We start from the raw sequence: 16518 nt of genomic DNA on the forward strand, positions 1-16518 counted from the left end.
TTGTTATTGAATGATTGTCATGCATGTTACTTTTCAAAAAAAAACTTTAAATTCTGAATTTATTTTGAATACAATTCTTTATAAATCGTTGAAATTGTTCTTATTTAATGCAAAATATTGATCAATATTGTTATAATTCTTTCTATATAGGGTGATTCAGAATAAACTGTGTTTTCCAATTTTCTTTTACAACAAGAAGGAATTAAGAAGGAATAATTATACATTCTTGTTCTCTGTAAAAACTATACATTAAACTTAGAAAAAGTGTTTTTCAATATCTTTGAAAACATTGGTGCCCTTAAATATTTCAAAAGGAGCATGTTATGTTTTAATCTAGCAGATTTTTGTGCTTTTAGGTTGTATTTACAAAAAATATTTAGTTGAAAACAACATTTTAAAACAGACAATAAAATATTCTACAAATTACACAAAAAGTTTTATTTAAAATTCCTTCATTGAAAACAAATATTGAATTTTTATATTTGCATACAATAAATTTAACTTTAAAAGTTGCTAATATTGGTTAATCCTCACCCCCCATTTAATTTCATTAACAGATTAAGATATAAACTCATAATTTATTTCTAATTTGTAATGGAATGTTTTAGATTAAAATTTTAATGGTTATAACTTTCTTATTTCTTAGATATCCAATAAAATTTTAAAATTTAAAAAATTCTTTTGATTTGCCTGCGAATCATCCAGAGTAAATAGAGAATGTCAAGTAATTCTAGGGATGGATATTAATGGGTCAAGCATATATCTTTCATTTTTTATAAAGTATATAAAAGATTATAATTTGGCAGACTCCCTATGACTATTTTTCAATATTACACTATCCTGTAGAAAAAGGATGTAAAGAAGGAGAAGTGTGTGTCATAGTAAGAGAACCCTACAAATCTTATTTCAATAAAAGTGGTGACCTTCTAAAAGAATATCCTGTAAGTTATGGTTCATCAAATGTTCTCAATCAATTTTATGTTTTTTCTTTATAAGATATGGAATATATATAATATAAATGATATTTTACAGGATAGCCTTTCAAGTGTTGATGTGGTGGAGATTTCAAGGTAAATTTTTTATTGCTAATCATAGGTAGAATATGCAAAAACACAATGAAATCCAAGATTATTTGACGGAATCCAACAGTTCTAGTACAGAATATTAAAACCAAAATGATTTTGCGGTATTTTGGGAAGGAAAAATGAAAAAACAGGGAACATGTGTTTTTGCTTATTAAAATGTTTTCAGGGATATTTAAGTTGTCGTATATAGTTGAAACAATTTGTTTTCTGTTAAACTTTTTTTAACCTATTTCTAAAAGGTATATCAAAAATATACTCTGACACCTGTAGAATCATACTGCAGAGCAAAAATGTGAATAAGTAATTTTTATTAGGATTTTAAAGTTTATCTTTACTATGGATTATGTATATTTTGCTGAATCATGATGTTTCTTTCCTTTGGGGGTAAAATTCACAGCTTTTAAAGTGTTTTGCTTTATAAATAATGTATGCTAGTATAGAGTAAAGTTAGGTCTTTTGATTTCATCTATCAAAACTAATTAAAAATTAATTCTTTATAATATATCAATGAATTAACATAAAATGTTTCATGTCTATTATCCATGTAAAACACATAAAAGTTGGCTGTAGAGGGCTAAATCTTTAAAAAACAAAAATAAATGTATTATGCAATACAACAAATTTATCTTTATCACATTTACAAATATGATATGAAATAAGATTATTCAAATCTAATTTTTAAAAAGTATGTATCTTTAATGTGTTTATTTTTCATTCTTTTCATTTTAACCAAATAAAAATTATTCTATTATTTTAGAAATAAGTCACTATAGAAATAGATTTCTAGTTTTTTCATTGGTTAATGCTGAATCTTCATAGATTTTATGTTAATTCAAAGAAATATCCTATATCATTAACTTTTAACGAATTACTATAAATATAAAATCAAAAGAGCTATTTTTTACTTTTTTACTATCATTCTCTTTAAATCATACTGTGAAGAAAAATGCTTTGTAAGCAAGATTTTACCAAGAAGGAAAAGAAACAGCATGATTCAGCAAAATTTACTTAATCCATAGTAAAAAATAAACTTTAAAATCCTAAAAAAAATTATTCTCATTTTTAGCTCTGCAGTATGATTCTTAAGGTGTCAGAGTATATTTTTGATATACCAATCAAAAAAAGATTAAAAACACTTTAAGGATTTATTAATGACTTAAATGAGAAGAATCGCCCCCTCTAAATCTTTGACCACGACTTGTTAGTTGTAGAGTAGCTTGGCTACTGAGGTAAAGAATGTAATCACCTTGTTGGTGCAAAATTAGTATTATTTCACAGAGGAATAATAAGATATAATGAATATAGATATTATGAGAACTAACCTGTTTTGGTTAGAAGCTCCTATGTTCAACTGATATCGCTCACAAGGCTACAACATCAGAAACAAAACAGAACTAACCAAGGACAGGGCATCTAGCTATATTTATAGTTGTTGGCACTCTCATGCATAGACAGCTCTCTAGCTTTCTCTGCATGAATTGTCAACATGATAAACATACCAATGAAGCATGACAATAATAACATTACATTGTTTTAATATCAATTGATGTAAGAAAAATTAAGAAGGTGTGCACAGGTTACCAATTGATAACTTTTTCATTGTGTCGGACAATATATAACCCACTCTATTTAGATTTAGATTACACTTTTATCAGAATGTTTGTAAAGAAATATTGTACCTTTATTATTTACCAAATTGTAATTAAAAGTGGGTGAGAGATGGGCCAATTTAAGTAACTTGGATACTAATAAAAACACCTGTTTTTAGCTTTGTTATTGTATTTGATATTATATAAAAAATATCAATATCTAAGTAACTATACATTGCACACTGGTCTGGAGGGGTCAACAATTCAATTTTTCCTACCCATCAATTTAGACAAAAGTTGACCTGCCAGCCTTCAAAGACATCCTGGGCCACCTTTATTTTAAATATCAACCCATGTTGATAATATGTTTTTTGAAATAATTTGGGGCCAAAGCTGCAGAACCCTAAAATCTAAGAAGGTATTGTTGACATTGATAAATTGGCTATACTTGCTTAAATGTGATAAAATAAAATATCCGCATGTTGGAAATTGTCCAACTAAAATAAGTCCTATATAAGTTCAAAAATTATTTATAACACAAAAAATGATACAAAATGCAAAAATGTGGTTTTTTTTTCTCAGTTTTTAAGATAAGGGTAAGTTTGGCAAAAGTGAGTGTTCTCTGAGTGTCGTATATGTTTATTAAAGAGAATTTGTTGATATTGTAATTGGCTTCATATTTCACAATATATATGACATCCGATTTTGTTCGTTTTGTGCATAATAATAAAAAAATAACATGTGTCATAAAATATACATATAAAATATACATAGAATCCAGATAATCTCAATTCCATCCAATCTTGCCTCTGATTGGTCGAAACATAGGTCCTTGTCTCTTATTGGTCGAAGCCAAAATCCTGAGTTCTCATTGGACGATCTCATTGGACGATCTTGCCTCTGATTGGTCGAAACTATGTGTTCGTGTGTGTGCGTTCGTATGTGTGTTTGTTTGCTCAAATATAAACACATTTTTTGGGCTTTCATAATTTGTAAATATTTCATTAAGGGGGGGGGGGGCGTAATGACATAAGCTCTTAAACCATGAGCAAAATGGTCTAAATATTGAGCTAGACCCTTCAAACTTGATATATAAGCTTAGTCCTATAGGTATTACATCTAAATGGCAAAAAAATCCAAAATTTTTTATTTTTAGGTTAGGTTAGGTAAGAAAAACCCTGCGGAAATAGGGTTTTAGGCTTTTTTTGGTCTATTTTGATGTGGAAACTTGCCTTAAATTGTTTTTTCTTAGGGTTTAACTTAAATACACTGTATCTATTCATATGGACATTATTTAAGATGATTCAGCAAGTCGGGGACCGACCCCAGAGGGCTAGGTGGGTGGCCCGCAGGGGTTATGTTCATTTTTCCCAATATATTTGTTGTGATACATCAAATTATAGGTTTTTTAGGTCAAGGAACTCAAATTCAGAGCTAAAATAAGCATTAGACTAATCTGAAGCTAGCCCCAGCGGGCTAGGTTGGTGGTCCGCAGGGGTTAGGTGCATTTTTTCTAATATATATCTTGTTATATATCAAACTATAGGTTTTTTAGGTCAAGAAACTCAAATTCTGAGCGTTAATTAGCATTAGACTGACCTGAGGCTAACCCCCCCAGGCTAGGTTGGTTTTCTGCAGGGCTTAAGAGCATTTACCTAACCTAACCTAGAAACTTACTTATATTTTTACAGTAATTTTTACGCTTAAAAATTACAATTTGCAAGACTTTAAAGTATCAAATAAATTCTCTTTTAAAAGTATGTCTTAATAATATAATATATTAACATTAACAATATATATATATTTATATAAATGGGTTAAAACTAGAAATAAAATAAAGGCGAAAATTTGAAATTCAGCTGGTGCAAAACCAGTTTATTTTACAAAATTTTTTACTTCACATGAAATTTAGCTAATGCAATCCCCTATAAAAAAGTATTTCAGTGTCGCCTTGATTGGACACCTCCTTCCCCCCCTAAATGTCCAATAAAACCACAAGAACGGCAAAATCAGACTTTAAAGGTCATTTTAAAGGTCTTTGACCTTTGAGGTCATATATTTTTTTTTTCTCGTAAATGGACTCCCTGACCCCTAAAACCCCCAATTTGCCACATTGGGCAATAAAATCGGCCAAAAAACGGCTAAAAACAAATTGTTGACCCAAATCTCCGTTTTCGGACCAGTGTGCATTGGTTTAAAGCAAGGATTATGTTAAATGATTCATAGACGTCCAAGAAGGGGGGGGGGTAAAGTGACTGTAGGCACCCCCAAATTTTTTTTCATTTCCCCCCCCCCCCATGCCGTAGGCAACCTCAACCAATTAGAAGGGGGTATTTCCCCCCCCCCCCCAAACAATTTTAGAGAGGTAATTACCTCCACCAAAAATTTTACCCCAGGGGTAGATTTTGGGTGGGAAAAAAAATTTACCCCTGCCAACACATTTCAGGGGGGGTAATTACCCCCCCCCCCCAAGCAAATTTTACCCCCAGGGTAAAAATTTTTAGGGGGGGTTAAAAAAATTTGTGGCGCGCTTTGCGCGCCATTTACCCCCCCCCCTCTAAAATTTTTTACCCCGCCTCACAAAAAAGCTTGGACGCTCCTGAAATAATTTACTATTTTTTGCAATTTCTATGCAATTTATCAAAAAATCCTTTACATTTAGCACTCTTTTTAAGCATTTTACCATTACTATCTGTTATAAAAAATATAAATTATCCTAATGTAAAGGGTGGCTACATTTTTGACTTTGAGTTAAGTTCCTAGTGAGAGAGAGAAAAGAAGGCCAGGGAGAGGGGGTAATGAAAAAGTGAAAGAAGGTGTAGGGGGGAAAGAGAGAAAGGGATAAAATAAGATTATTTTTGATATTATAACATCTTCTGAACACATTTTCAGAATTATTATTGGTTTCTAGCATTGTTTGGAGCATTATATGAGATTAGAGGGTTTGAGATTAAAACAACTTCAGAACACACATAAAGAATTAATATTACTCTCAGCATGGTTCTGAATATTGATGATAGCGGTTTTGATAAAAAAAACCTATAACTTTTTATTAAAGTGGAAAAATGAGAAAATTTTTTAATAACTTATTTTTAAAATGATAATTTAATTTATGAAATCTTTCTTTATACTTCACAAATTTCACACTTCTTTCATATAAAAGCCTCTAGGAAAATTTGCAGAAGAATTCCTTGGTCCTTTATGAGGTAAATTTGGGCAGCAGTGGCAGATGCCAAAGCTGCTGATGGTGATTGTCAGTAAAATGGCAGTGGATTTTAGCCAAATTTTAATATGTTATGTAGACATGTTTGATAACTTCAGTACCAAAATAAAAGTCAAAAATTGTGGTCATAGATACTATTTACAAATTGCTGGATGGCAAATACATACTTATAAAATGTTTTTTCTTCAGTAGAAGACATTTACAGAGTGTTTCCTTTGATTTTTCCAACATATAAATGAAGTTGTGTTAGGAGTTAAATAGACATGATTAATTCATTATTTGATTTTATTATTTTATTATAGAGCTTACAACTGTTCCTTGACTGAAGAGATGATGGTAAGTAATAAATGGTAAATTTATTTTATTAAGTATTAAGTTGAGGAAAAGACTTGATAATATTTTTTTTAAACTCAGAAAAAGTATAAAGAATATGAGAGAGTAATACTGAATGCAGGTAAAACATATAAAAAGTGATGCACCTTGTCATCTTTATTAAATGTAAGAGTGTCTTTAAAAATATTATTTTCTTCATAGTAAATTATTTTTGTTTGAGTTATTCTATAGACTTTCATAAAGATTAAATCCTTACTGCTTTACAATCCATAGACAAAAAAGAAAGCATTAAACAAAGTTTGAGACATTTCTAGGAAAAAAGTAAACAATTTTTATTTTTATTTACTACAAAATAAGTTCAATAACCCACCCACCCAAAATTTTATTACAGGCAGTCTTCTTACTGCATCCAGAGAAGGCCTCCTAGAAATTGTCGAGTTCTATGTTAACAATGGTGAAGATGTCAATGCTTATGATAAAGAAGGTAACATTATTCTTTTCAGCTTCTTTACACAAAGTACCCTTTTGAGCACTGATAATCCCCGTCTTATTTTTATTTTTTTGTTTATTACTTTAGGTCAGATAAGCTTAGGTTATATGAGGTAATGGGTAGGCCTGCAGAGTTCCCCACCAATAAATATTTTCAATTAATCTAAAAAACAAGGAACAAATCTACTATACAAACAGTGGCAGTTGATTTTCATGTATTTTTTCCATAGGGAATTTCCTCCATCTTAAATTTTTCTAATAGATTTATCCTACTTATTAACAATTGTAATACAAATCCAGGGTATTTAGGTTTTGAATTTTGAAATACGTTTTGATTTTTAAGTTTAAATAATTAAAGACAATTAACTATCATATTATTTCTCCAGACACAGATATAAATGGAACAATTCATGGTTCTTGTATTTACTAATTTCTGTGCTGTTTTTTCTAAATAACAAAGTAAAAATTTGTAATTATGTTATACAAAAGATTTCAAATATCAAAATTTAATGTAGTGAATAGGAAATCAGTTTGAAGTTCTTTCATTATTTTTATGTTAAAATCATTAACCCTTAACTGTCGGGCACCTTGCTGCACCTTAATTGGTTGGGGGGAAGGGGGAAAGGAAGATGTGTGTCAACGCCTCTCCCTATTATCTCAGCTCATACATGTATATGAGCTAGAGGGCTAAAAATTTGTTCATGTTTTCTGCATGATAATGAATTTTCGACCTTAAGTAAGTCAGAGTTAAAAATTCATTATCAAACATAGGATATTTATTAATCATCAAAAATAGGGAAAAAAAATATATAAATTCTTGGACAAAATGAACTGTCTTAAGACTGTTGAATATTTGGTTAAAAATGGTGCTAGAATTGATTATTATAAAAATGTTTGTAAGTTTAAAATATTTTCTGGTATTCATTTGAATCCGGTGGATAGGAACTGGTTCACATCCATACAAAAAAAACTATGTCTAGCATCATATTATATCCAGCTTTCTACGAATATAAAAGTGTACAATCATAAGATTAACCCTTTACAGTCGGGCCCCTTGCCGCACCTTAATCAGTCGGGGGGGGGGGCGTTCAACGCCCCCCCCTATTATCTCAGTTCCTATTAGAGCTAGAGGGCTAAAATTTTTTGTGCAAGTCCCCTGTGTTATGATGAATTTTCGACTTTAAGTAAGTCAAGGTCAATTTTCGCTTCCTTCACCCTTTTATTTAACAACCTTTGTTTTCAGGTCCTTTTTTACTTAAAAATTTCAAACGGCTGTAATTTTTTTATTTTTGAAGCTAGAAGAAATTTTTTTTTGCAGAAAATGTTTATTTTTATGTAAATTTTATGTTTGAAATATCAAAACATAAATTTCAGCGGCCGCAGCTGTACTTGGCAGCTGCCAGCCGCCGCAGTCGGCGGTCGGCGGGAAAACGGCGGCGGATCTTTATGAAATTTTAATACATTATGTAGACATGTAAGAAAAGCTTAAGTTTAAAATTTGAAGTCTCTAAGTCAAAAATTGCGGCCACAGGAGCCTTTTAAAGATTTCTGGAGACCTGGAGGATCAGGACCTGGAGGATCATACCTGGAACCTGAAATTGACTTGAACACCTGTATTTAATATGAGGATGTACTACTAGAGGATATTTTAGTATTTTGGTAAGATAAAATGCTTTGTTTAAGTCAAAAAAATATTTTTGCTCTTTACCTGGATGACCCTGCCAGGTTTGCTGGCATCCTGTGCTCGCCAGGATGGAGATATTCAAAAAATTCCAACTCTCAGTTATGTGTCATACCCAAACTTAAAAAGTCAAGCAGTTTGGGCTCTTTATCTTTCACACACAGAAAATGAGATAGAAAAAACCGGATGGGGGGGCGTTCAACGCCCCCCCCCCCGACCGTTAAGCATTAAAACCAATCTATATCCGTTGAAAGCTGTTTATAATACGATGTGAGAAATAACTAAACTGTAACATCAATAATCTTCTACTAATTTTTATGAAAATCTTTTTTTTTTAAATTACTAATCAAAACAATCAAACTTTTACTCTATAATGTCTAATATTTCCCTGATACATTCTTAGCAATGATAATTAAGATTTAGTATGCTAATTGTTTCTAAATTAAGTTTTATTTATTAGGGGAAACCAGTCTAATGAAGGCATCTTCAGCAGGACATCTTAATGTTGTTGAATATTTGGTTAAGAATGGGGCAGATGTAGACGCTAAAGACTATGACTGTAAGTTTTGATCCATCTATAATACAAAGTAGAACGATGTCTGTGTGTCTGTCTGTTTGTTTGTTTGTAGCGAAGGATCTCGCTAACCGCTGAACCGATCGGGTTCTCCATTACAGGGTAGCTTCTCATAGGTCCCGAGAAGGTTTATTAACTATTTTCTAGGGGGTACACCCCTAACCCCCCCCAAAAAAAATTTATTTTATTTTTTAAAATTAAAATTGTAGGGTCGACTATCCCCCCCCAAAAGAAATTTTTTTTTTAAATTTTTGCTTCAAATCTAAAATCTGAAAATTGGTTTGAACCTTTTGGGGCAATGCCGTTAGAGGCTAGGGGTGAAGCCGCTAGTTCTTTATATTGAATTTGGATATATTGTGCAAATGTGTATTTTATTCATACATACTAGATGCTTTGAGTTTGCTTTCAAAATTCCAATATGTACAAAGTGGACCAAAAAACTGAGTTTTCTTGTTTTGGGAATCAAAAAAAATCTTTGTTGTTCTATATTATCTGCAAAAGTGTACATCAGATTCACTTTAGAAATTATTTTATTTTTCTGAAAATGTGACTGTACTGACAGCTACATGTAGGGTAGAAATACCTGATCCTAAATCTTGATAACAATTAGTTAAACTTATCTTATTTATTTTGCAACATATTGGTTTTAAAGTATAAAGTAATAAAAAGTTAAATAAATTTTGTACATAATATCTTTTTTTGGCTACATGAAAAGAGCTTTTTAGGTGCTTCAGAATTTTGTTTTTCTATTTGTCTAAGGCATAGTAATTTTTTGTAAAAAAAACTCTTTTAATACTGTGTTCAATGATAAATAAAAGAAGTATCTTCTTATTTCAATATCTTTAAAAATAAGCAAGTTTGAAATTGTCACTAAAAGTGCTTTTATTAAAATACTAATGTTTTATTAGTTAATCTGGTGAATATCATGAACTGTCAATCAAAATAAGAAATAGGAGGGGAAGGAAAAGAGGAATTTTTTATACTAAAAATCAAAATTCAAGCAAAAAAAATGATTGTTCGTTTTTGAAAAAGGCATTTTAAATAAAATTTTTAATGTAATTTATTGTCCATGCTATGATGTTGTTTTCAAGTAAGAAAAAAGATTTTAATTCAATCTTAGGTATAAATAAGATTCTACAAGAATACACTATAAAGTAACATGCACCTTTTGAATTCTTTGGGCTCTAAAATGCACTGTTGTTTTAAGATATTGATGCATGTTTTTTTAGAGAATAGGGACATATCAATAAATCTACTTCCAAAATTCGGAAACCGCAGTTTATTTCAGTCCACCTGGTACATATTTGGGATTTACATTTCTATTCCTCTTTACTCAGTGGCGTGCGAAGCACTTTGTCTAGGGGGGGGGGCATTTTAAAGATTTTGTAAAATTTTGCCCCCCCCCCCCTAAATCAAAGTGCCCCGAAAGCATCTTCGAAAAAAAATTACTGAAGATAATTTAACCTTCCTATATGTTAAACTGATTTTAAATATTTCTTTATTGTTTGATACCAAGGATGACAACACCTTTAAGTAGCAAAGCACAAAAAAATCATTAATAAGAATACAGACAAGTAGATTTAAAGAGCATCTGTTGAAATAAATATGTATTTTAGGTAGAAAAAGTCACAAATCCTTTTTCCTGTATGTTGTGTAATGACAGTCAAAGTAAATTACATACTGGATGGTCGAAACAGCGACAAATTTTATTTTTTTAAATATTAAAAAAAAAATATTAAAAAAGATTATCCAACCATAAAAACCAAAGATATAAAGAACTATTTAAAAAATAAAAAAAATTACTTGTCCTTTCATCTACAGTTATAAAATCTCTTAGAAATATGGAAAACTTTGGGGTATAGTCTCTTTTGTGGCAACGCCTCTTAAGGGGCATTTCACAGTAGCTCTTAAAGGATGCCTGCAAGAAATAACACGCTTTAACTGCTGAAAGACTGCCACAAGAAAACCCAATACACTAAATTTAAAGCCTTCAGCTTCAATAACAAAAAAGTTCTAGGCATTTCAAAATAGCATTTATGTACAATGGAATTTTTGAAAGATTTCCAATGCTCATAAAAGAAAAAACAATATTAAATTACGTCGCCTAGACACAAAATTATAACCTTATCTTTGTCAAAAACGTAGATTGCCTGTAACTGATAACATTTTTACAATAAAAACACCACATTTCATAGTCAAAATCTATGAAAAAAATTCGATTTAAATTACATTTTTAAACGAAAATCATAGCGGAAACAAAGGGGTAAACTAATACAAGCTTAGCTGTGATTGGTTGTTAAGCTGATTCAGCCTTCTGATTTGCTACAGTACATTTGGTACAAGCGAAACTTAATTTTTTTTAATGATTTTGACTATAAAAATGGGTATTTTTATTGTAAAAATATAATTAGTTATTGGAAACCCAAATTTATGACAAAAACAAACTTATAATTTTGTTTCTAGGCCACGTAGTTTAATTTCAAAGTTTTCAACATGAGCATTGCAATTCTTTCAAAATTTTAAATGTATATAAAATGTCATTTTAAAATGCCTAGAACTTTTTTATTATAGAAGCTGAAGGCTTCAAATTTGGGGTATTTGGTCTACTTTTGGCAGTCTTTCAGCAGTTAAAGCGTGGTATTTCTTGCAGGCTTCCTTTAATAGATTATTCAGGTGATTTCCCCGCAGGGTTAGGCAATTGGCCCCACAGGAGCTATAAATAGGGGAAAAGCTACTGTGAAAATACGACAAAATGCACCTTAAGAGGCAATGTCACAAAAGGGACCATACCCGAAATTTAAAAGGTACAAAAATAGCCAAAAACGTCCTGAAATGCAGTCTGACCTCCATGAATTTCTAATAGTTAATTATACTCCATAATGATGGGAATGTTAACATTAAGTTTTAGCCTTCTATCTTTAATTGCAGTTGAAAAAATCCCATTTCCCCCTTAGCATTACGTACTGACAGCCATAGTGAATTATAGAGAAGCTAAAAAGTTATATCAACATATCCTACCCTCTTTAAATGGCACTTTAAAACTCTGTTAATTTTTCATTAAGTGGTGTTTCCAAGGATTTATAAGGGCGGTGCATGAAGCGCACCTAAAAAGATTTACTCCCCCTTTGAACTAAACTCAATTAAAGACAACAAGAGTGGCGTATTTTATCAAGTTAGGAATATAGAGTGTAGTTAGTTTTAAGGGTTTTTAATGAAAATTGCCATAAAAAAAACATGTCTTTTTGTAAGGGTATGTACACAAAAAAAAATGATAAACTTATCCTGAAAATAATATGACATCATATATAGTTATTCATTTAGACAGACATACAGTGTTGAGAAAAAGGCTTAGATAAATATCAACGCTGTTTCTTTTTTATATAAAATAACTTTTTGATTAAATATTTGTTGTTTACAAATGTTTTTATAGAAATAAAAACAAAATATACAATGTGATAAAAAGCAGAAACCATTTGGAAGGGCGCGAAGCGCAAATTTTTTTCTTTAAATATGCAGGGAGGGAGGGGTTTTTGGGCTATTTATTACACTAGTCCCCGATATTTCATATTAGTTATCTATCATATTTTTGTAATATTGTGAATGCGAGAAAGGATTTTAAAATTATTTCAACAATTTTGGTCATGTGATCAAAAATTTGAATTGTCCGTCTACTTTTGCCCCCCTGTGGGGGCGAAGTAGGTGGAAATTAAAATTTTTGTCACTTGACCTTAATATTGCTGAAATAAATATAAATTACCTTTTTTGTATTAACAATATTACTAAAATATTATACTTGGTTTTGTTGGATTTAAAACTCTGTCCTAAAAACTCAAAACTGATATAATACATATCACAAGGGTTAATTATTCTGGACGTCCATTGGTTAATTGGTTATCTGTGCCTTTCTTTCCCTCTTCTCTCTCTCTTTGTCTCTTTCTGTCAGTTTCCTTTTCCCCTCCCTCCCCATACCCCATCTCATTCTCTCTTTCACTTACCACTGTTTCTGAAAATTAAATGATCAACTAAAAATTTATTACCCATTTGTTCCCTGATTTCTGAAGTTGTACGACAGATAACCTAACTATTGCAAAAGCTATTTTTAGCTACTATGGTCAAAAGGAAAAGCTGAAAGGAAAGGGGGGGGGGTATAATAGTTCGTCTATTAATCACCAATGCCCACCCCCCTACCCATAGTATAAGTCCTCCCTTTTTTTAATTGGAACTTCATTTAATAAAACGTAAAAAAAGCTTAATTTGTGAAAAATAAATTTTTATTTTTTAGAAGTTTGAAGCCTTTTTAACTAGTAGTAAATATTTAGATAGGATGAGGGTGACACGTACAAAATCGGAAACTAAGATTCAGCTGACCTCTAAAGTTTTTAAATTTAATGTACGACAATTTTTATTGATTTAGTAATCATTTGAATATTGGTGAAGACGGAGGTTATCTCAAAACATAGGTATTTTATTCAGTGTTATTCTATTATATAAAGTAGATTGTTTTTTTTGCCTGAAGCTAATTATCTAAAAAAATGCTCGTTCGATTAAATTGTACTTTTAAGGGAAGCTTTATAAATGTCTTGTACTATTACATAAATTAGTAATGTTTTTTTGTCTGATACTTATGATCTCAGAAATAACTGGTCCGAATGTTCTTTTTTTCAGGGTAACTTTACATAGGTCCTGGGATGGTTTTAGGCCATTTTTTCTGTCCATTCTTTGTACATGGAATCTTGGGGGCGCAGCTATTATTATCAATATTTTTATAAGAAATATAATTATATCAAATATTTTAGGCTTGTCAGAAAACTTGAATCGACCATTGTTTGCTGTGAGTGTTTGCTGTGTTTGCATGGTAAGTTTTTTTAAAATCTAGAAGCTTTTCTATAATGCCCGTTTGTTCATTCGTCTGTATATCACTTCAAATGTTTGTCCACATCTGTCTGTTTGTTAATCTGTGTCCGAAAGTCTGTCTGTCCGTGTGTCTGCCTGACGGACTTTCCATTGGTCTGTAAATCAATTTTAACATATTTAGAAATGTTATAATTGTCCTATAAATATTAAACTTGTGATTTTAAAATTGCGAAGATTAATGCGTTAATAGAAAGACAAATAGATTATATTACCAACATAACAAAATAATTTTTATAATTTAGGTGTCTGCTTGCAAAATTACACATGAAGAAATCCACTGGTTACATTACATATATTTTGTTAAATATTTACCTTAAAATAAATGTTAATTTAATTTATTTGTGTATTTATAAAATTTTTGTTTGGCAAACCTACTCTATAACTCGAGTTTTTCTGGATGTTTAAACTTTTGTTAGTTTTAAGTGTAATGTTTTAAAAGATTCAGTGAGCGTCAGGGGGGGGGGGTTGAGGGGGGTTTCCACCCTCAGGGGAAGGGGGGGTTGAGCGGGGTCTCCCCCCTCAGAAAAAGCTTGGGCTTTGTCTGTAACAAAAAATATACCCCAAAATAATTTAGCTGCATCTTTTTTTAATGTTGGAATTCTATGTCTTTTTAATCCTAGAATCAACTAATAAGAAATAGGCATGATATAGAAAAAGTTAGGAATAGAAATTATTTCTTTTCTATAAATTCCTTTTTTAAAATAAGAAATTTCATAATTGTGTAATGTTGGAAAAAATATTATTTTTTTAACAATCCTGATGTCAACCAATAAGAAATATGCATGATGTAGTAAAAGTTTGGAATAAAATTTTTTTTTTATCAATTCCTTTCTTTAAAATATGAAATTGTATAATTATGAAAATGTTGGAAAAAATATTATTTTTTTTTTAAATCCTGATGTCAACCAATAAGAAATAGGCATGATGTAGTAAATTTTGGAATAAAAAATTTTTTTTTTATAAATTCCCTTATCAATACATGAGACTTTATAATTATTAAAATGTTAGAAAATTTTTTTATTCTTTTTAAATTCTGATGTTGACCAATAAGAAATAGGCATGAGGTAGTAAAAGTTTGGAAAAAAATTATTCTTTCTTTATCAATTCCTTTATTTTAGAGTATAACACTTTAATTTTGATAATGCTGGAATAAAAATTATTGTTTTCTAAATTTTTATGATAACATGCCTATATCTTATTGGTTAATAGTAAAATTTTAAAAAAATAATATTTATTCCAGTATGAAGAGAAATAAATTTGAAAAAAAAATAATTTTCTTTCCTAATATTTATTATTCCAATATGCCTAGAATTAATTTTTAAAAAAATAATTTTCTTTCCCATATTTTAATTCCTTTTTCTTATTGGATGTCATTTTATGTCCAATAAGAGACTAGTGTTTAAATATTTTAAGGGTTATTATTGTATCTATTTTGAATATGATAATAGCAACATTATCTCATTAAATACAATAAAAAAATTTCTTATTCCTTGGCTCAACAACTTTGGGGACTTTAATGGAATTTTGATTGGTTGGTTAATTAAGTCGAGTTTCCATACATTTCATCCACTAATTGTAATCTATATAAGGGGTAATTTTGTGTATCATCATTGGGGATGCACAAAATTTCTTTGGTAAAAAGTTTATATTATACAAAATAAAATACTTCCTATTACCTGGTTTGTTATGTTCAGTGAAAAAAGATTATAACCTAATTTCTACAGTAATTAAAAAATTTGGTAAGGTTAAATGAATAGTAACTGTCTGTTTGGCGTGAAGCGCAAAAATTTTTTTTTGGAGTATTTCTTGATCTTTTTTTTGAAAACTGAGATAGTTTTGCTTTTTGTAGGGTAGGGGGCAAAAAGGGGCATTTTTGTTAACCAGGTGGGGGCAAAATGGGGCATTTTTCAACATTTAGGGGGGGGCAGGGGGGGCAGTGGCTAGGGGGGGGCTATTGCCCCAGATGCCCCCTTCGGTTCGCACGCCACTGTCTTTACTCTATGCAATTGTGATGTATAGTCCCTTTCTTCCTGACTTGAGAGCAATGCATGTATTTTGTATATTAGCTTTTAGTTCTTGTGTCAACCGTTTCGGAGCAAGACATTGCTCTGCAACTCGGCATGAACATAAAAGTGAATAATTGCCATTATATTTAATATTATTATTGTATGTTTAACTTGTCTTGAATTAATACACTTTATTAGAATATTTAGCTGTTTGTTCTTGCTATTACTACACGTCATTTTGGCGCAGTAGTGTAGTACGAATCTACGGCTCAGATTTTCTTTTAATTGTATTATTTCTTTTCTTTTTAGTTTGTTCAGGTATTTTTTGTGTTGGAACAATGGGTTTGACCATTGATGAGTGGAGGAAGTTGTCTCAGGATGAGAAGGACATGTATTTGATTAATGAGGTTCATGCTCTTGGGACTAGAATTGATAATGTGGCGTCGGAGCTGGGTGGGCGTATGGCGCCGCTGGAGAAGAAAATTCAGGAGTTGACGGATAATGTTGATACTAATAGTACTGCGGTTACTGGACTGGCTACTCGGATGGACGATTTGGAAGATCGTCTTGATAAGGTGGTGGTGCCTAGTGTTGATAATGATATCAAAACCGAGAATGTGACAG

General features: G+C 30.7%; 1 protein-coding gene across 1 annotated transcript in view; it reads left to right on the forward strand.

Moving 5' to 3' along the window:
* The first annotated feature begins 809 nt into the window (after positions 1 to 809).
* Positions 810 to 16518, forward strand: part of LOC145332847 (uncharacterized) — a 50953-nt gene continuing 35244 nt past the window's right edge. The window contains exons 1-6 of the mRNA XM_080177932.1: positions 810 to 941; positions 1033 to 1070; positions 6200 to 6233; positions 6312 to 6351; positions 6622 to 6714; positions 8861 to 8959. Of these exons, the coding sequence (XP_080034058.1) occupies positions 6228 to 6233; positions 6312 to 6351; positions 6622 to 6714; positions 8861 to 8959 (238 nt within the window). The 5' untranslated portion in view covers positions 810 to 941; positions 1033 to 1070; positions 6200 to 6227. The remainder of the gene's footprint in view (positions 942 to 1032; positions 1071 to 6199; positions 6234 to 6311; positions 6352 to 6621; positions 6715 to 8860; positions 8960 to 16518) is intronic.

This window comes from Acartia tonsa, chromosome 11 (assembly GCF_053477335.1).
Source record: "Acartia tonsa isolate MP-2025a chromosome 11, ASM5347733v1, whole genome shotgun sequence".
Taxonomy (NCBI): domain Eukaryota; kingdom Metazoa; phylum Arthropoda; class Copepoda; order Calanoida; family Acartiidae; genus Acartia; species Acartia tonsa.